Consider the following 22,783-nt stretch of genomic DNA (forward strand, 5'->3'; position numbering starts at 1 on the left):
TCTACCACTCCTTAATACAGTGCTAAACACAGTTTTCCGGAGGAGCTCCAGAATGTGTGTTTTCTAGAAGAGTAAAGAACTGTGGCAGCATCTTTATTCTAGTTCTCACAGCTGGGAGAGTGTGGAGGGTTCAGAGCAGAAGGGAGGGAAGCAGGGAGCCTGTGATATGGAGCTTACATGATATCACTGACATTCACCAGGTTTCAAATGTCCTCTTGTTTTCCCTCACTTACGTAAAATTACAGACTAAGAAAGTAAAAGTGACTTCAAGAAATAACTACCGGGCAAAGCTCTGCCTTCCCACAGATAAACAAGTAAGTCTCACGGGCAGTATATGTGATGATGAAGAGAGAACCTGGGTTTAAGACTTGGCTCCACCACTTATCAGTAAACTCTAGCAAGTTACTTAAGGTCTGTGCCTCAGTTTCTTCATTTGTAAAATAAGGATAATAACAGTACTGACTGCATAGCATTATGCAGATGTTACACAAGATACACATGTAAAGCATTCAGAACAGTACCTGGCACGTAAGAGCTCACGTAAATGATGGCAGCAACAGCTGTTGATGTGATTACCATCACTAGCTTTGTCTTCTAAAAGAATTCCAAGAACTGCAAGGCCTTCATTCAGCAAACATTTTAATGAGAACTTACCACGTGTGCCATGTATATGGTGCTAAACACTGGAGATACAGACTCAAAAGGTGCAATCCAGCCCTTCAAACAGCATCCAATCAAATGCAACAATATAATCACAGAGTGGTTGTAACAGAGATCTGTACAGGATCTGCACAGAAGCAAGAAGCCTGGAGAGGTCCAAGAAAGGGAGAAGGAGCCAAGCCTTAAAAAGCAGACTGGAGGGCACCAAAGGAAGAGGACAGGGAAGGTCATTCTGGGCAATGGCAAAACATAAGACTAATAAGCTTAGCAAAGGCAAGTGTACGAAAGGCTTCAGTGACTTGAACCTTAGACTCAAGATAAATGTAGATCCTTAACTTTAGGACAAAGGATCGGCTGGAATGGGTGAAACAAAAGGGGAAGGAGGCTGAGTGGTAATTACTACAGTAATAAAACCCCCAAAGTGAGCAAGGATAGATTAAAAACCTCAAAGCATCTTACAGAAAGGATGGAGCAGAGAGAACAAACTCCCCAAATATTTAGCAGTTAAAGTGACTGGTCTTAGTTACTGATTAGACGTAGAGAACTTGAGAGTGAAAAGAGTAAAAAATGAGCCAGCACAAGGTTATTGATTGGAGTAACGGGATGGTAGTGCAACTGGGATCGAGGCAGAGAGGGTTTTGGGGAGATTATGCTGAGCTTAGTTTTGAGGATGTTGAGTTAAGGTACTTGTGGGACCTTCAGGTGGTGCCATGTGGTAAGAAGGAAGTCAGAAACACAGGTGTGTATCTATGAAACTGGGTGAGGAGGTTGGACGTAGAGATGAGCCATCACTGCTCAGGGTGCCGCCAAAGCCACACAGAAAGAGAGAGAGGTGGAGGAGACCAAGATGGATGGGTCAGGGAGATGAGAGGACCAGGGAGAGAGAAAGAGCAGATACAGACTCAAAAGGTGCAATCCAGACCTTCAAAAAGCAACCAATCAAGTGCTACAACACAGCACCAACATTTTCTCAGAACTGCCACACTATTTTCATCCTCATTAGTCATGTCAATAACAACTTTTTCAAACATTCCAATGTTCTTTATTTATATACCATCTGTTTCACAAATATTTGAGGCATCTATGGTAAAGACATACAATAAAACAGTGAAATAAAAATGAAACAAATATGGTATTAGAAGAAATATGAAGAAAATATGGTATTAGAAGATCATACAGAGGGAGGTTGGGGGAGAAAATGGGATTAGAATACAATTATGCAGGCCAAAGGGGACTACAGAGTTTTTACAGTAAAGTTGCAAGTTTGGCTCTGAGCTTCCTAGTGGCCAAAGTAAGAAAAGAAATAGTTACCTCCATAAAAAGAAACTGTACCCTTCCTCAGGGTTACCTGATTTGCCCAAGATTGCCCAGTTAAAAGGCAAATGGCTCTTACTCTACCAAGCTGTTTCAACATGCAAATACTCTTCTGCATAGTTAGATTCCCATTATCAGCGTGGAGTGATAGAAAGGGAAGTAGACTAGGAATCAGGATACCTAGTTATTATAGTATTAGCTCTTCTGCTAATTGCAAACCCAAGGCAGATCATTTAAATTCATTTTCTCAACTATAAAATAGGTGTTTTCACTGAGCCAGGGTCAACCAATACACAGCATTTGGGCTATCATTCTCTAATCCAGAACACCTTGACAGACGTTGCTAGTTAATCACAGATCTTTTTTCTGCTGAATCCTGAAAAGACCTCAAAATCCTGCTCAACAGTGTTCCAAGTAACCACCAATGAATCAACATGGGCATTCTGATGCCGGGGCTACTCTAAAGTGCCTCCAATGCTATCATGCTATCAGACACACCATCATGCAACGAGCATGATCTCTATCGTAATTTGTGGGATCCTCTCTGAATGGGAAAGGCCGAGGGGGTTTGACTGCAGCTGCTAAGGTAGGCAGATATGGAACAAAACTCTTTTCAGAGTTATTTTTAAACTTCTAAAAATACTTTGATATAGTAAAATTAAAACTCACATGAGTCAAAATACACCACTGATTAAAATAAATACTTCCAAATGATCCACCAGAGGAAATCTAGGAAAGGCATAGCAGCATGTACCAAGCTGAAAATCTTTAGAAGCAACTCAAATTTCAAAGAATCTTTCTTTTGCTCTATTTCAGAATCTGTATTGTGAGCATCTCTACAAAATCCTCTTCACAAAAGTAGAAAGAATAGTACAACAAATCTGTATGCGCCACTAATCAGTTTCTACAACCGTCAACATTTTGCCACAGGATTTAACTTTAAAAGTGAAGCCAGGGCTTTCCTGGTGGCGCAGTGGTTGAGAATCTGCCTGCCAATGCAGGGGACATGGGTTCGAGCCCTGGTCCAGGAAGATCCCACATGCCACGGAACAACTAAGCCCACGTGCCACAACTACTGAGCCTGGGCGCCACCACTACTGAAGCCCGCGTGCCTAGAGCCCGTGCTCCACAACAAGAGAAGGTACCGCAATGAGAAGCCCGCGCACCACAACAAAGCGCAGCCCCCGGGCTTCCCTGGTGGCACAGTGGTCAAGAATCTGCCTGCCAATGCAGGGGATGTGGGTTCGAGCCCTGGTCCAGGAAGATTGCACATGCTGTGGAGCAACTAAGCCCGTGCACCACAACTACTGAGCCTGTGCTCTAAAGCTCGCGAGCCACAACTACTAAGCCCGCACGCCTAGAGCCTGTGCTCTGCAACAAGAGAAGCCACTGCAATGAGAAGCCTGCGTACCACAATGAAGAGTAGCCCCCCCTCGCCGCAACTAGAGAAAGTCCGCGTGCAGCAACAAGGACCCAACACAGCCAAAAATAAATAAATAAATTTATAAAAAAAAGAAGAGTAGCCCCCATCGCCACGACTAAAAATAAAGTCCGCGCGCAGCAACAAGACCCAACGCGGCCTTAAATAAATAAATAAATAAAAGTCAAGCCATCTGGGACTAGAATCCACATTCTTATAGCAAAATACAGCTTCCTCCAGAAACACACTCATGTCCATGCATTAATGCATGGACACACACACCCATTACAAACAACAACTTCCAGGCAATATGCGGAAACAAGCTAGAGCGAGATCTGCTCCCTAGATCCTTGCTACACAAAGTGTGGTCCCTAATAAGCAGCATCAGTATCATCTGGGAGTTTGTTAGAAATGCAAAATCTCAGGCCCCATTTCAAATTTACTGAGTCATAATTTGCATTTTAACAAAATCCCCAGGTAGTCTGTACATTATGGTTTAAGAAGCACTCGTCTACTCTAGATCACCATAACTGTCTTCTGCAAAGTTTTTCTTAACTAAGTGACTACAGAGGAGCTGGGCAAGAAACTGAAGTGTGAAAAAGTGTCCATTTCACTTGGGAGGGCAACTGGCCATTAACTACTCAAATTTAAAGGTATATAATTTATGACCTAGTAATTCCACTTCTCAGTACCTATGCTAGAGAAATATTCACCCACATACTTAAATAGGATATTACAAAGATGTCTATCACAGCATCTTTTGGGGAACTGGAAACAACCACCTGCCCATCAATAGGTGAATGGTGAAACAAGCCAGTACAGAACAGTCAGCAGAGGTTAAAATGTATGAACCAGATCATGGAAAATTCTCCCGGACATGTTGTTGAATGAAAAAAGCAAGTTCCAGAATGTTCCACTTAGTATAAAAACATTTGTTTAAAACAAAAGTTTCATTCTATATTTTCTCTGGATATACATATGCATGTGTAAAGGAAGAGAAAAGGTCTGGAAGGACAGATATCAAAAAGGAAACGGTGCCTACATTTGCAAAGAGATGAAGGGGTCTGGGATTAGGGATGGTGAGTTAAAGGGCGATTATAATGTTTTACCTATTTGCTTATTTATTAAAAGGAGAATGCATTCATATATCACTCATGGAACAAATATTTTATAAGTGGCTACGTGATTTCTCACACCAAACGAGTTTACATATAGAAAATATGGTCAGGGTAAGGGTACAGAAAGAAGGATTAGAAAGTCTAAAGACCTTTGACAAACTGCAGATTTTTAGAAATGAGTTTTGTTTGCATGGACCATTTTCTCTATTTTCCTCAATACATGCATACAGCTGGTAGTGGGTATATTTTGCACTATTTAAAAATATCGTCCAAAATGGTATGTTCTGTATACACTGATGTGTATAAAATTGATGCCTAATAAGAACCTGCTGTATATAAATTAAATTAAAAAAACAAACAAAAGTGGTATGTTCATTTTTCTGCGTATTTTTGTATTTCCTTCATTTGTCCATGATCTATTTGAGAACAAGTTATGTATGTGATTGTTTCTATTGCTGCATATTCCAGGTTCCTAGTTCAACAGACGATGATGCACACTACCTAAATGAATAACTTACAGGCCTATGGATAATAATAGCTTTAAAAAATCCCTAAGTAGTTGGCAGAGCACATACTGTCCTGATTTTATAGCTGAAGAGATAGACTCAGAAAGGTTGGGCTATGTGCCCAAGGACCCTCTAGCTAGTAGGTGGCAAAGCCAGAACCTGGCCCCCACTCTATGATTCCAAGTCCTCTGTCCTTTCAATTATACCATTTATCATGCCACCATACTTATATATGATACTTACTTACACTTCTAGGCAGTTTTTGACATAGCTTCAGATTGGAAACTCTCATGAGAAATACTAGAATTCAAATAATATGTACAATTTGGTATCTTATATCTAATTATTTATTTAGAGTTTCTTTTCCAATACCTTGCCTTGACATGCCCAAGGAGATAAGACTGAAAAAGTACTACCATCTTATCCTCATCATAAAGTAGAAAAAGGATGGATTCTAGTACTCTGAGTTTTAAAAACCGTCTGTTCTAATTTACATGGGGAAAAAAATAGTATAAAAGTAGACAGATACAAACAACCCAATCCAAAAATGGGCAGAAGACCTAAATAGACATTTCTCCAAAGAAGATATACAGACTGCCAACAAACACATGAAAGAATGCTCAACATCATTAATCATTAGAGAAATGCAAATCAAAACGACAATGAGATATCATCTCACACCAGTCAGAATGGCCATCATCAAAAAATCTAGAAACAATGCTGGAGAGGGTGTGGAGAAAAGGGAGCACTCTTCCTGGTGGGAATGTGAATTGGTACAGCCACTATGGAGAACAGTATGGAGGTTCCTTAAAAAACTACAAATAGAACTACCATATGACCCAGCAATCCCACTACTGGGCATATACCCTGAGAAAACCATAATTCAAAAAGAGTCATGTACCAAAATGTTCATTGCAGCTCTATTTACAATAGCCCGGAGATGGAAACAACCTAGGTGTCCATCATCAGATGAATGGATAAAGATGTGGCACATATATACAATGGAATATTACTCATCCATAAAAAGAAACGAAATTGAGCTATTTGTAAGGAGGTGGATAGACCTAGAGTCTGTCATACAGAGTGAAGTAAGTCAGAAAGAGAGACAAAATACCGTATGCTAACACATATATATGGAATTTAAGGAAAAAAAATGTCATGAAGAACCTAGGGGTAAGACAGGAATAAAGACGCAGACCTACTGGAGAACGGACTTGAGGATATGGGGAGGGGGAAGGGTGAGCTTTGACAGGGCGAGAGAGAGTCATGGACATATACACACTAACAAACGTAGTAAGGTAGATAGCTAGTGGGAAGCAGCCATATAACACAGGGAGATTAGCTCGGGGCTTTGTGACCGTCTGGAGGGGTGGGATAGGGAGGGTGGGAGGGCGGGAGACGCAAGAGGGAAGAGATATGGGAACATATGTATATGTATAACTGATTCACTTTGTTATAAAGCAGAAACTAACACACCATTGTAAAGCAATTATACTCCAATAAAGATGTTAAAAAAAAAAAAAAAGTAGAGAGATACTATGTACCCATCTCCCAGCTCTAACAATTACCATAGTGCATTAGAAAAATCCTAGAGACAATATAAATAGTGCTAAGGAGTTGGGGGGAAAGTGAGAATCTAGTTGTCTATCCTTAATAAAGGAAAGTGACCACATACCTGGAAGCTTTTCATGGGAAATAGTCTCAATCTGACTAATAGGCTTTGTGAAGTTAAAAAAATTTTTTTTTAAGTTTGAAGTTAACAAGGTTAAAGGCTCACAATGGACCTTAGATATCAAGATAATACAACTGACTTCTTGATCCTCAAGCACTGTGGCTAGAGAGGAGCTACTCTGGACACACATGCCTGCCTCTATTTATAGCAGTGAGCACAAAGTCTTACGGGAAAAGCTCCTAAACCATTTAAAAATCAAACTATTTTAAGTATCTCACAGCTTTCTAAGAATTTTTTTTTGTTTGTCTTAATATTGTTCCCAAAAGTTGGGTCATAAATTGTATATGTGTGCTTGCGCACACATGTGTGTGCTTATTTTGGGGAAATGTGCAAAATGAGGTTAGTGGGTTTGAAGCATTAAAGGATCTATGGAGAGCTCTAAGCAGAGCCACATTCGTGGGATTAGGTCCTGGGGGCTCACAGTATGACTAAGAAATGAATTAGCTGCCTAAAAAAAAAAAGAATCTATTTTTTTTTTAAGTATCAGGCATAATTTACAAATTGTTAAAAAGTATGAATCAAGTACAGCTCATTTCAAATAGTAGGCATATTTCTCATAACCATTTAAAACATGTATGTACCGATTCTGGGAACTTGCTAAATTTAAACCCTGACTCAGTAGAGTAAGACATGTCCTTCCTTCTTCTTTTGGGGAGGGAAGAGTGGAAGAGATTGCCCCAGCAGAGAGGACTTTTAAAAACACCCTCTAGGGCTTCCCTGGTGGCACAGTGGTTAAGAATTCGCCTGCCAAATGCAGGGGACATGGGTTCGAGCCTTGGTCTCGGAAGATCCCACATGCAGTGGAGCAACTAAGCGTGTGCGCCACGTGTGCCACAACTACTGAAGCCCGCATGCCTGGAGCCCGTGCTCTGCAACAAGAGAAGCCACCACAATGAGAAGCCCGCGCACCACAACGAAGAATAGCCCCCACTCACCGCAGCTAGAGAAAGCCTGCGCACAGCAACAAAGACCGAACTCAGCCATAAATAAATACATACATACACACATACATACATACACCGTCTGTGTGCCAGGAACTTCACATGCCAGCAACTTTTTAATTACGTAGAGAATTATTAGTGCTCCCCCCTTTCTTCTGGATGAGTTAAAAACCAGTTGAAGACATTTAAAACCTGCTTGGGATCACAACTAATTTCCTACACTGGTCTGTTTGACTACCCCTTCTCTCTACTACCTTGACACTCAACTACGCCAGTGGCACCATACGTTTGCATAAGTCTTGAAATAGGTTTTACTGACCATCACATCTCTGCTTGGAATTAATCTTTTTTTTTTTTTCTTTTTTTCCGGTACGCGGGCCTCTCACTGTTGTGGCCTCTCCCGTTGCGGAGCAAGGCTCCGGACACGCAGGCTCAGCGGCCATGGCTCACGGGCCTAGCCGCTCCGCGGCATGTGGGATCTTCCCAGACCAGGGCACAAACCCATGTCCCCTGCATCGACAGGCGGACTCTCAACCACTGAGCCACCAGGGAAGCCCGGAATTAATCTTTTGATCATGTCTTTCTCTAATGTGCCATATTTTTAAAGGTCACCTTCATTTATATAGTTACCACCCACTAATTTTGAGGAAAAACCCTTGAAAAGGGCTTTCTACTCCACCAGAGCACTTACAAGGTGGTCATCAAAAAATGGTTATTCCTAGTAATTTTATTCCATCACCAGAAGCTCAGAATGTAAATCAATGGGCACAGCTACACTGGTCTTGTCTGAAAATAGCTACATGACTGACTGTGTCCACACAGTGACTAGAATAAGTCAAAGTACAAGACTCATGGGTTGCAGGAATTCAGTAGAGGGGAGCCTCCAGGAAGTTCGACCAGGACCCCAGGCTGAGGGCTGGGAGGTGGCAGTCACTGGCTTTCTAGCTTGGTCACCAAATAGCACCCACCTAAGATTTTTACCAAAAGTCTTGTTGTTGTGATTATTGTTTTAAATCCTATCTTAAGGAACACATATGAAGAAGTTATGCAGTAGGGATTAACCACCTGTCAGCTGTTGGCCTTGTGTTATCAAGTTGCAGACTGGACTCAATTAGAAGCTGTAATTAATTACATAATTTTTGGTTCAAGTTTAATTCCACTAAAATGTCATGGTGAAACTATAATGACCAAGTTAAAGGTTACCATACATTTGATTCAGATTTGAGACACCTGACATACTTAAACACCAAGAGTCGACCCTCTTGCTCCATGAAGAGCAATAAAAGTATGTCCTTCACATATATAGGTTCTGAGCATTTGGATTCTTACTGAAAATAGACTGATGCTTTTGCCCTGAAACGGCCACGAAAGGAATAATTCCACCCCAGCCCTCACCAGGGAGAACGTGGTGGGCCTCTCCAGGACTGCAGGGAGCCCCGTAGAGGTGAAGGGTTTACAGTGGTGGGAAGCCCCAGGGCCACTGAGATTGCCACAGTCAGCAAATGGAGTTCTCATCCTTGAGGGCAGGACAAAGGATACTCAGAGCGTCCGAGCCATCAGCTGATTACAAACTCAGGGACATAAACCAGGGCTGTCACTTTGTCACTCTAACCACATAAGAGTGGTTTCTGCACCTGGTTCTTGGTTTACATCACTTTTTTCAGTTTCCAAGATCTGACTGGCCAAAGCGGCTAATGCCTGTCTGTTCCCAGCCAATAGCTCAACTATGCTTCTCTCTCTATGATGTAAGTCTTCCCAGCAAATCACAGTGGTGGGCTCAGGGTACAGGATGAACGTAGTTCATTCTTGTGGAATGTCAATCCCATGTAAAGTTTTAAAATATTTTTGATATGTTTATACTAAAGCAAACATATATATAGTGGGGTCAGATTGCCAGAAACAGAAATGTTAAAGAAAGTACAAGAGGAGACAAGTTTTGTGTCTGAGGTGACTTTGGTGGCTATCTCCTGATTCCCCTGGAAAATGGTGGTAGAGATATCTAAGCAACACTGGCCTGCTGGATCTCTATGCTGTTCCCTCAGAGCCTAGGCTGGAATGGAAGGTCCCTCTCCCCAGACACCACTTCCAGCTCCCACCCCAGCAGGAGGCAAGAATCCTTGGCACTGCCTCTTTCATTATCCTCCACCACACCATGCTCTAAGTCAACCACAGGGCTGGGCACGACTCCATCAGCAGTGGTTAGGCCATGAAGACTGTCCCTGCACACTGAATGCTGTCTGAATAGCCCCTCGTTATTTATCATCATCAAACCCTGCAACAGTGGTAGAAAGACCAACTGGTACTTGGGATCAAAGTGAGATAGGGGGAACTGTATCTACAGGAATGAGTCTGTAAGTGAGAAAAAGTTGGGGCAAAGAAAACTGCTAATAGAAGGAACTCTGGGGTACAATGAAGCATGTGCAGAAATAGCACCAGTACAGCCAGCACAGAAACACATTCATTAACCACCCCATCACATGCTAGGCACTGGGGATACAGGGATACATAAGACACAGTCCTTCCCTGGGAGGTAAGATCAGGATGACCCAAGTCTTTGACACTTCAGGGGCTGCTTTCAAAGTTTATATATTCTAAATCCAACTTTATTTTTCAGGTGAAATAGTGATACACCTGTGCTTTCTTTCCAATTTAGAGCTGACTTGACCATGAGGAGCCTTGCATGGACATGTAGAGTGAGAGGTCTTTACACTTCAACACCTACACTCACTTTGTGTCAATAACAAACATAAGAAAAAATAAGAATTCTAGTCTAATAAGAAGCATCTGTCTGCTATCACAGAGATTAATCATTTGACAAACTTCTTAAAGGTTAAAAAGAATTTTGGGGGCTTCCCTAGTGGCGCAGTGATTGAGAGTCCGCCTGCCGATGCAGGGGACGCGGGTTCGTGCCCCGGTCCGCGAAGATCCCACGTGCCGCGGAACGGCTGGGCCCGTGAGCCATGGCCACTGAGCCTGCGCGTCCGGAGCCTGTGCTCTGCCAACAGGAGAGGCCACAACAGTGAGAGGCCTGCGTACCGCAAAAAAAAAAAAAGCTTTCTTTTTTTAAAATTTCCAGTGCTGTAGAGTTTGCTGGGAAAGCAATTTCTGGACTGAATGGGTCACTGAACTAGATCAGAGGTTTCATTCATTCAACTATGCTGTAACAAATTTAACGGATTGTAGAAAATGTTCTAGATCCTGTGCTAAACGCTGGAATATTCAGAGGCTAATAAGACACACACCCTGTCTTCCAGAATTTAGTCTTGGGCAGTTTCTCAAACCTTTTTTCATTATTGTTCCCCTAATGAGCCTAATTATGTAGACATTTGCTCTAATCGCTCTTCCCCCCCTTCCCCTCCCCAAGAAATGTTAATGCCAGAGATAACACTATATATCTGTTTATACCTTGTGGCCCTTTGGAAGGCTGCAAATTATATAGTATCTAAGATTTTTCACCCCCCCAAGAACCAATTTCACCCCATTAAGGGCAACATAGCCCCATTCAGAATTCATGATCTAGGACAGATGTTCATATACCCGCATAAGATATATATGTGGAAGGGTACATGTGTATATACACACACACACACACACACACACACACACACACACACACACACATTTTTAAATCAAACTCTTAAAGGACCCCATGATTTTAAAAAATGCACATGGGGGACTTCCCTGGTAGTGCAGTGGTTGAGAATCCACCTGCCAATGTACGGGACACGGGTTCGAGCCCTGGTCTGGGAAGATCCCACATGCCGAGGAGCAACTAAGCCCGCGAGCCACAACTGCTGAGCCCGCGTGACACAACTACTGAAGCTCGCACGCCTAGAGCCCGTGCTCCGCAACAAGAGAAGCCACCACAATGAGAAGTTAACAAAGAGTAGCCCCCGCTCACCGCAACTAGAGAAAGCACGCATGCAGCAATGAAGACCCAACGCGGCCAAAAATTAATTAATTATTTTTTTAAAAATGCATATGGGATCTAAAACAGGGGTCAGAAAACTTGTTCTGTAAAGGACCAGATAGTAAATATGTATTTTAGCTTTTGTGGGCTACATACTGTCTCTGTGGTATATTTTTCTTTATTTTGTTCTTGTTTGTTTTGTTTTTACAACCCTTTAGAAACATAAAAACCTTTCTTAGTTCAAGGACCCTACCAAAACAGGCTACTGGCCAAATTTGGCCTGTGGCTGAAGTTTGCTGACTCCTGATCTAGAGGGATAACAGCTAACATTTTCTGAGATCCTACCATTTATAAAAAAATGTAACTGTTTGTAGTATGGTGGTTGCCAGGGGCTAGGAGAGGGAAATGCAGAATTATTGTTTAATGGGTATACAGTTTCAGTTCTGCAAGATGAAAAGAGTTCTGAAGATGGATGGTGGTGATGGTCGCATGATAATATGAATGAATGTATTTAATACCACTGAACTGTACACTTAAAAATGGTTACAAAAGTAAATTTTATATTGTGTATACTTTACAATAAAAAAATGTGATTTTTATAAAAGTTAACTGCTTAACTTTCATTTAATACTCACCCCAAAATCATATAAAGTAGATATCTTCATTTTATAGCTAAAGAATGTGAGGCTAAAAGAGCTCTGACCACTTGCCCAAGTTACTAAGCTGGCAAGTGGAAGGCTGAGGTCTAAAGCCTAGTCTGTCAGTTTAAAAGACTGAGCTCTTAGTCATTCGCACCATCAAGTACTCCTTTTATTTATTTTCTCCAACAAATGCTGTATTTCAAAAGATTTTATCTGCTGAACAAACATCATTTACTAATAATTTGTTTTGCTTCCTAAACAGTTATCCCAAAACACATATCTGACAATCAGAGCTTCAGATCCATTCATGCGTCAGTCCATTCTTAAAAGATAAGCTCTAAACTGGTATGATTTTATCCAAAACTCAAAGAAATTTGGCATCCTAGTTAGCCCGTCAAGATTTTCCCTTAGATTGTAAATGTAAGGTCCATGAGGGGACTTTCCTTCTCTCTGTTTCACCCCACCATCCTCAGTTCCTAAAACAGGGCCCATATTTAGAAATTTGAAGAAATGCTCACCCTTCTTTACCTCTGAGTCCTTTGTGTTTAGGAGACCCCATGATATATGTGAAACAACTGAAGGCAGATGGGATCAAGGACCTCTTTCACTGCTCAAGTTTTATGATTTTATGCCTCAACATACATATTCTAGTGGTATTCAGTCAGTCAACCATAATTCTCAAGAACACACTACAGCACAGGGTGCTAGCCTGTGTTCTTGTGAAAACGCAGAATAAAATGAAAGAGGAACCTAAAGTTCAGTTGGGCATAAAGTCCAGAACTGGATAAAAAGAACAGAAGAAAGACTTTAAAACATGTTCCATGAATTAGGGAAAGAATCTTAACCAGTTGTTGGAACAGGATCCCATATGGCTTAAAAAAGCAAAAAATTGCTGTGGCTGTCTGTTTATAACAATTCTTTCAAGGCAATGTCTGTGTGACCTCCCTGGACAAGTGACACAAGCCTACCTCATCCCCTTGGCTGTATGAACTGTCCTGGGCATGTGACCTAGGCCAGGCCAATCAGAATTCTTCCCTGGGGGAAAGGGATCCTGTTTCCTCCCAGATCCATGGTACTACCTTCCATGTAGAGGCAGCCCACCTGCAGTAAGAGAAAAATGAAGCCAGCACTAAAAGAGACAAAAGGTGGAGAGAAAGCATGGAGGAGCCAGAGATACACAGCTGTGCTCAAGTCCCTGGTTCTCAACGTCCTTAAAATCCACTTCATCCAGCTTATCCTGCAGTGTGGTTAAGTAGGCAAAACAGTAGCCCCCTTTTGCTTAAGCTGGATGAAGTGAGTTTCTGTTACCTGCAACCAGGAATCTTAATGCATGGGCCGAGGAGTCTGCCTGACCTGGAAGGATAAAGTGCGTCATCCCAGAGAAAGTAGGCTAAAGGTAACCAGCTCTGCAACTCACCCTGGACTGTTCCTCATCCTTCCTCCACCTCGAGTTTTCATCTTAGAAACTAGGTTAAACCTCTTTGCTACCAGGTGTGCTCAAATCTTTTAAACAGGCAGATCTGACATAATGTACTGTTTAAGCATTTTTGTTTTTAGACAGAAATGAATAACCCCAAAATCCTTAAATAGAATTATTTTTATCTTGAAAGCCCCTTTACAGAGCATCCAGAAACAAGTGTGAAGAAAGGCTTCGGGCTATACATAATAAAGAGCTTTAAGGGAACTGTTAAGAACGTAATCCCTTCAAATAGCTCATGTAAATTATATAATCTATGGAAAGAAATCTTGCATCACAAAGAGAATATCAAGAAAATTTTTCATTTTCTTCCAACCCAGCCACCAGCCCAATCACCCTTTATTTTGCTGATTTTGTTGTATTGTCATTTTCTTACCTTTCCTTTTCATGATTTTGTTTTTTTTTTTTTTTTCCCATATGAAACTATTCACCAGTAAATACTCTCAGATTTACCTAAGACTGGGGAGCTATGAATAGAAACAATATGCAACTAAATTAGTCCTGGGCACGAGGAAAAGTGTGTCTGAATAGAAAACTCAGAAATTAATAGTTTATTAGCATAATATTTGGGAAAGGTTTTTTTAATACCTCAGATTACTATTTTAAGACTTCATTTTAAAAGAAGGTAAATAAGAATTACTCTCTAATCAAAGACTGTGTAAAAGCAAACTGCCCACATCTTGTTTTTCATTAGTTTATTTTTAAGGACACTTGAGTAACTGTAAAAGTCACTTTTTCATCACTGATATTCAAGGTAAGAAAAGAGATTTTACATCCAGACACATAGGGTATTTCAAAGTCAGTATATGCATTTCTAAAATAGCAGCAGTTAACAGAAAACCATCCCACCCCAGACCCAGTGAATGCCCTCCTGACAATGGTCAGATTATAAGCTCCAAGAGAACAGGCCATGGAATTGCACTGGTCCACTGCTATGCTTTAAGTGCCTGGTAGCACCTGGCACATAGTAGGTGATCAACAAATGTTTGGTGAGTAAGTAAATAAAGGGATCAATAAATAAATCCGAATTCCAGCAGTAATAAAGAGCTCAACTAAGAAAGTTCTTGAGGGCTTCCCTTGGTGGCACAGTGGTTAAGAATCTGCCTGCCAATGCAGGGGACACAGGTTCGAGCCCTGGCCCAGGAAGATCCCACATGCCGCGGGGCAACTAAGCCCGTGCACCACAACTACTGAGCCTGCGCTCTAGAGCCCGCGAGCCACAACTACTGAGCCCGCGTGCCTAGAGCCCGTGCTCTGCAACAAGAGAAGCCACCGCAACGGGAAGCCCGTGCACCACAACAGAGAGTAGCCCCAGCTCACTGCAACTAGAGAAAGCCCGCGTGCAGCAATGAAGACCCAACGCAGCCAAAAATAAATAAATTAAAATAAATAAATTTTTTAAAAAAGAGAAAGTTCTTGAGAAACTGACAAGATGAAAATAGAGAAGGTAAAAGTTTCTCTCTTCAACCTAAATTCAACCTAATTCATCAAGTCCTGGGGGGCAAGTCCTATGTGCCAGGCACTGGAGTAGCAGCTGCTGACACACAGATAAATATGACTGAGCCAGTGCACATCAGAGTGAGCTGACATCACCTAGAGGCCCAACTTTCATAGGACCTATCAGTCTAGCAGTAGGTTCACCCTTAGTAGGACTGTCAAGGTGGGAAGGGAGAGACTACCATGGGAAACTAATGAGATTTTTAAATGCACTTAAGTATCCTAACTAGCCATTACAATGTAAGCCACTAAAAGCTTACAGTATCATACAACCTAATCCCTAACATTGTTTCTACAGAAAAATATGTTTTAACAGGGATGCTATAGTTCCAGGAACAAGCCTCCACATTCCTAATTCCTCTTCTCTTCTCCCCCTCGAGCATTGCTCAGGCAGAGGTGCTGGGAAAGAGAAAGAATCAAGGGCAGGTTTGACCATGGGGGTTCTTCTAGAACGGGAAAATATGAGAAGGAAAGATAGGGGAGGGTGTGATATTCCTATATACATATATTGATATATGATATGGATCATTCACGTGCCTGGAGATGGGAGTGGCTGCACCTTTAATTTTGAACCTCATCACACCCAGGTGTACTTTCTCACACTGAATTCCACCTACTAAAGTCATTACTATTATTGCCCTCTGTTTGAACGCATGATCACATAGACAAATCACTCATCAAATTATAACAAATCCTGATAAAAAGCAATCCTCACTTTATTGCTTTCAGATACCATCAAACTATGACACCCCCCCAAAACACCAGATATACAGAATATCTAGCTAATTTTGCAATTGAGTATCTGCTTTTCTCCCCAATACCAAAAGTAAAAGAAGATTGCATTGTATTCATTTAGCATAGATGTTACCAAAGTTATAAACAATGATTCTCTAAAAACTGCAAGCTCTTTCATCTATCCATCCATTCACCCATGGAACACCAATTACGTGTCATTTACCATATCAGCCTTAGGAAAAAATATGGGGCCAGGGCAGAAGGGAGGGACACACAAAGGCGACACACCCTCAACTACTAATATCAAGTAGTATTCTTTCTATTTCTTATATTGACTTGTAAAGTCTAACTGAATGACTAGTGAGTGGAATGGGAAGGGGAAGCTTAAGTCCAAGTCATATCCCATAACAAATTAGAGTAGAAGTTAAAAATAGATTAAGAGCCACAATTATTTAAAAACACACAGGTGCAAACAAAATGTGAAGAGTATCTGGTCACACCGTAGGCATTCCTGAAAAACCATAAATCAGCCTATGAAGAACTAGGCTAGCATTAGACTCTCACAATAGTTTCTGAACCACCTGAGACCCTCTCATAAGCAGCCCACCACTCTTCCTCCTCTACCCAAGCGAGAATACTCTACTGTCCTAACACATAAAGCCACTGAGGAATTGTTCTATTCTGTTATGGTTATCACAAACATGGCTCAACAGTCACAAAATTGTTCAGATCTCAGCATTATAGCAAGGAAAATTACAAAAAGGGCCAGCTAGTGATTCTACTACTGCCTTCTTGAATTGGAGATAATCTTTCAGTTCTAAATTATTGAATAGCACGGTTATATGCCCTCCTATATTAAGAAGCGTGGTACAGCAGAAAGACTACAGGCTTTGCAGTCAGACAGATGTAAGTTCAGATCTAAAGTTTCTTACTGGTGGCCTTGGGAGAGTGGCAATCTTCCCGAAGCCCAGTCTCCTCTTCTGAGGAATGAAGTTGCCACCACTTGCCCCACAGCTCTGTGAAGAGATGGACAATAATCCACATAAGCAACTAGCCCAGTCAATGGCTTCTATTTTTTATGCTAGGCTGTCTATACCTCCTCTCATCTAACACACCCACAAGCTGTGCACGCATGGCACTCAGACTGTGTTAAAGGTAAGTTTCAGCCTGTCAATCAATCTCTGTGTGCTTAGTAAAAGCAAAGCTCCAGTCTATGGGAAACCTAAGGAGAAGGATTAACTTGGTACCAAACTATGTGCTCCAAAGCCTAAAAGAAACAACTCAGCCTCTAGCAACTACCACTCTACTTTGTATATCTATCAATCTGACTGCTTACTCTAGGTGCCTCACATAAGTGGAATCATATAGTATTCGTCCTTTTGTGACTGGCTTATTTCACTCATATAACGTCTTTAAGGTTCATCCATGTTGTAGCACGTTTCAGAATCTCCTTCCTCCTTAAGGCGAAATAATATTTCATTGTATGGATATACCACATTTTGTTCATCCATTCATATGTTGATGAACACTCAGGCTAGAGAGAACCTTTCCCATGGATTACTGAAAATAAAGACAAATTGGGAGGAACAGCCCCCATCTTTGAGGCAGTGATAAAGAAATAAGATTTCTGATGCCACAAGGGCTCAGTCAAAAGCACTGAGAGAAACAGCCCCAAACTCTGGGCTGGTGTCAAAGCAGGTACAGGACCCCAAGATATAGCTCTGGAATCTGACAACTCTGTGGAGTTCTGGTCCTGCCTAGAGAGCAGGGAGGCAAGATGGACTGATAAAATGCTTATTGTATTTTCAAACATGCCTGAGACAAGCGTTGGCCAAAACAAGTTCTAGAGAACTGGTCTGCCCTCATATCACAGGTGTGCCAGGCTCCTTATCTTCACAGGCAGTTGTTCCTAAACAAGTATTTCTTTGCTAAGGACCTGACCACTCACAGAATTCCAGAGCAGGCAGGAAGGCTGGAGATGGACCAGCCTACAGCCTCACTTCACTGATGAGAAAACTAATGGCCAGATGGGTAGGTCACAGAGCTGGATAACGACAGACAGAGAATTAGACAGAGCCCAGGTCAGCATCCCTTCCACCAGACTCATCTCATTCAGGTATCAGTGAACAGCCAGAGCTCCCTTCCTATCCGTGTTTTTTTTTTTTTTTTTTTTTTTTAAAAAAAAAGCTTTTCAAAGGCTTGACTTTATTTGGAAGTCACCTCCTTTTTTACCCAACACATTTTTTTATTGTGATAAAATATACATAACATAAAATTTACCATTTTAACCATTCTTAAGTATACAGTTCAGCAATATAAAGTACAGTCACACTGTTGTACATCCATCACCACCATCCATCTCCAGAACTTTTCATTTTCCCAAACTGAAACTCTATACCTATTAAACAATAATTCCTCAGGCTTTGGCAACTACCATTCTACTTTCTGTCTCTATGAATCTGACTACTCTAGGTGCCTCATATAAGTGAAATCATACAATATTTGTCCTTTTGTGACTGGCTTGTTTCACTTTGTATGTCTTCCAGGTTCCTCCACTTCACAATATGTGTCAGAATTTCCTTCCTTTGTAAGGCTGAATAATATTCCACTGTATAGATATACACTGCGCATATAGATGCACTTTTTATCTATTCATCTGTCAATGGACACCTGAGTTGCTTCCAGCTTTTGACATTTGTGAATAATGCTGCTATGAGTGTCAGTGTACAAATATCTGTTCGAGTCCCTGATTTCAATTATTTGAGGTATATACCCAGTAGTGAAATGCTGGATCATACCGTACATCAGTGCTATTTTGAAATGTGTCTCAAAGGAGACCAAGAAATTAAATCATCTTGGTTGGTGGATTTAAGAAAATGAAAAATTACTGAATGTTTTGTTCCTGAACTTAGCTTTACTTAAAAAACAAATTTTATGAGAAAACTTTTAGAGGTTATGTGAGGTAGAAGAAAAAGCACAGTAATGATAGTGAGGAGAATGAATGTCCAATGTAACATTTTTGACCTCTCTGAGTGTGAATTTCCACAGAGAGGAGAGAGTAGTCTAGATAATCCCTAAGGTCTATGGATTCTGTGGGTTCTATGAATCCATGGAAAAACTTACTTAGAGGATTACTATGTTCCTTAATCATTTTCTATTTTCCTTCAGTTCACTTTGAATTCCTAAGCATATTAGAGCTCAAAGAACTGTTTCTAGTTAAAGAACTTAGTGTATTCTTGAGACAAGAGTTCCAGGGGCAGTAAGAAGAAGAATCCTGAGCTAGTAAAAAAAATCGTGACTAATTTAATATAATAGGCAACGATTTTCTGTAGTAGTACATTTATTTGATAATTGCCTTAGAATTCCTAGAATATAGTACCTGTATAACCTGCGTCACTGTGGCTTAATTTGAGTCACTGTGAACGTGTGGTTATTTTATAGTAGTTGATATAAAACTATCAACGCACACGGAGTTCAGTATCAACAGGGCATACCTGCCAAGAAAAGTTTGCTACAATAGTTTGGTCCAAACAACACTTCAGTTACTGAGCAACCTACCGTTACCAAGATCCCTAACTGACAATGCATTCTGAGTCAAAATGCACACCTGGCTACAGGTAGGACACCAACAACACACTTCAAAACCCATCCATTCGTGGGCCTTTCCTAACGACCCAGACTGCGAACATTACTTTCTTTCCCCAGGAAGGATATGCAGGGTGAGAAACATACTTCCCCATCACTTCCCCCAGCTTCCCAGAACTATCTGCTTGGGTATTCACCATGAAGCAGGCTTTCTACTCCAGGGGCAAGAAGACAAAATACAGATAGGACTCCTCATGTCTGTTTCACCAATCAATATTTCAGCTACTTAAAATAACTTTCATGGAAAGCTTCTTATGCTGGATATAATTATCTATATTAATCTATTCAGTCCTTCCAATCCTGTGTTAGGTGTGTTCATGCTCACACTGCAGGAAAGGAGATGGAAGCTCAGAGAAGTAGCCACAGGGGCAGTAAGGAGCCAGCCAGGTTGGACTGGGTCTTCTGGCACCAAATTTATTACTTTTTTCCACCAACCGTTTGCCCAGATTCTCACAAGCCTGTGCCAACCGGCCAACCCAAAGAGAACATCTGAAGTGCCTCTCTTAAAAAGCAGGCCCTAATGATTTAACAATTAATCTGCAGCTTTTAAGTCAAATGTGAAGTGTGCTGATCACATCACTTATTCTCTTTCTGTATTTCTGCTAACAGGCAGAACTCTGAGGGAACTAAGGTCAAGAGGAGAAATCCTGGATCAGTCCCTTCATGAAAAAATGCTTTTCAGGGATAGAAACACCCACATTCTCACCACCTCCACCAGCAGCACACACTGCTGACTCCAGGTAAGGCTGCTGAGGGAAAAGGCATCCATCAAGGCTTCCTTGGACATTTTTAGAGGCAGGTTATCTAAATCTTTCCTCTCCAAACTCTAAGTGTGCATACAAATAGTGTTAATATTTATTACATAACAGATCCAGGAAACTGTTTCTTATGACCACATGCAATTTTTCTATAGCACCAAGACCTCTGAGGGTGATGCTAGCTTGCGTACTACATTTATGCTGATTTTACTGGACTTGGAGCATAATTTTATTATTTTAAATGACCACAGAGGTTTATAATTATTGTATCATTGATTTTATGACACGTTATTGGTCCCATCTATGATTTATTTATGCCAGGGCTTTGATCAGGAAGTTAACACCCAGATATGACATTGTTCCTATGGGAAAACACCACTGGCTTTAGAACACCTGCTTTTATGAGAGAGTTTTTATTAATGCCATGCCATGAAAAGTGAGGACTGCCTACTCAATAAAATCCTGATTAAGCAAAATATAACTGTAAGTTTTCCTTTGTCCAACTTTTAGGAGAAAGAAGCATTACTTTGGTTTTAGTTTTTAAAGCAAGCTGCAGAGGCTAATACGGAGTAAACTCCAAATTTCTGTCCTACCCCCTATATCAATGGTTCTCAATTCTGGCTACACATCAGTATCACATGGGGGCACTTAAAAAATAACCATGCTAGGGCTTCCCTGGTGGCGCAGTGGTTGAGAGTCCACCTGCCGATGCAGGGGACACGGGTTCGTGCCCCGGTCCAGGAGGATCCCACATGCCGCGGAGCGGCTGGGCCCGTGAGCCATGGCCGCTGGGCCCGCGCATCCAGAGCCTGTGCTCCGCAACGGGAGAGGCCCCAACAGTGAGAAGCCCGCGTACCGCAATTAAAACAACAACAACAAAAAAAGTAACAATGCTAGCCCTCACACCAGACCAACTGAATCAGAATTTCTGGGGGTGCTCTTGCACTGTTGGTGGGAATGTAAATTGGTACAGCCACTATGGAGAATAGTACGGAGGTTCCTTAAAAAACTAAAAATAGAACTACCATACGACCCAGCAATCCCACTACTGGGCATATACCCTGAGAAAACCGTATTTCAAAAAGAGTCATGTACCACAATGTTCACTGCAGCTCTATTTACAACAGCCAGGGCATGGAAGCAACCTAAGTGTCCATTGACAGATGAATGGATAAAGAAGATGTGGCACATATATACAATGGAATATTACTCAGCCATAAAAAGAAATGAAATTGAGTTATTTGTAGTGAGGTGGATGGACCTACAGTCTGTCATACAGAGTGAGGTAAGTCAGAAAGAGAAAAACAAATACCGTATGCTAACACATATATATGAAATCTTAAAAAAAAAAATTGTTCTGAAGAACCTAGGGGCAGGACAGGCATAAAGACGCAGATGTACAGAATGGACTTGAGGACACAGGGAGGGGGAAGGGTAAGCTGGGATGAAGTGAGAGAGTGGCATGGACATATATATACTACCAAATGTAAAACAGATAGCTAGTGGGAAGCAGCCACATAGCACAGGGAGATCAGCTCGGTGCTTTGTGAACACCTAGAGGGGTGGGATAGGGAGGGTGGGAGGGAGGGAGACACAAGAGGGAGGAGATATGGGGATATATGCATATGTATAGCTGATTCACTTTGTTATAAAGCAGAAACTAACACCATTGTAAAGCAATTATACTCCAATAAAGATGTAGGTAGGTAGGTAGGTAGGTAGGTAGGTAGGTAGGAAGGAAGGAAGGAAGGAAGGAAGGGAGGGAGGGAGGGAGGAAGGAAGGAAGGAAGGAAGAAGGAAAGAATTAATTTATGGGGGTGGGCTCAGGGTACTGAATTTTTAAAACGTTATGTGTATCCAGGGTTCAGAACAGTTACCCTATACCAGTTGCTCTCAAACTTGAAAGGGCACCAGAATCACCTAACAGCCTTACTAAAACACAGATTGTTGGGCCCCACCTGGGAATTTCTGATTCACTAGGTCTGGGGTGGGATGGAAAATGTGCATTTCTAACAAGTCCCCACACGATGGTCCAAGGGCCACACTAAGAATCACTGCCCTATACTTTCTCTAGTTGAACAATATTAATAGTTATTCTAAATTAATTTTATTATAAAGATATCAGACCACTCCTTAGTAAGGAATGGTCTAAAACTTTAAAAGATTTTCAACAGTGCAAGCTAAAGAAAAAGATTTTCTGCTTAACCATCAAATAAAACAGGTAACTGGGACTTCCCTGGCGGTCCAGTGGTTAACACTCCGCACTGCCAATGCAGGGGGTGCAGGTCTGATCCCTGGTCGGGGAACTAAGATCCTACATGCCACGTGGCACGGCCAAACCCCCCCACACACCTAAAAAAAAAACAAAAAAAAACAGGTAACTGAGGTTATCAGAATGCACTGTTCCCTAAGAATTTCAGTTACTGAAG

The 22,783-nt window shown here is 41.4% G+C and overlaps 1 protein-coding gene across 8 annotated transcripts in view; it reads right to left on the reverse strand.

Moving 5' to 3' along the window:
• IGF2BP2 (insulin like growth factor 2 mRNA binding protein 2) overlaps nucleotides 1-22,783 on the reverse strand; it is a 165,024-nt gene that overhangs the window by 120,200 nt on the left and 22,041 nt on the right. For 3 of the 8 annotated variants that reach the window (XM_032631555.1, XM_032631557.1, XM_032631552.1), the window contains exon 3: nucleotides 16,884-16,967. The exons of the other annotated variants lie outside the window; for them this stretch is intronic. In XM_032631555.1, coding sequence (XP_032487446.1) covers nucleotides 16,884-16,967 — 84 coding nt within the window. The remainder of the gene's footprint in view (nucleotides 1-16,883; nucleotides 16,968-22,783) is intronic. 8 annotated transcript variants of the gene reach the window in all.

The sequence above is a fragment of the Phocoena sinus genome, chromosome 4, assembly GCF_008692025.1.
Source record: "Phocoena sinus isolate mPhoSin1 chromosome 4, mPhoSin1.pri, whole genome shotgun sequence".
Lineage (NCBI taxonomy): Eukaryota > Metazoa > Chordata > Mammalia > Artiodactyla > Phocoenidae > Phocoena > Phocoena sinus.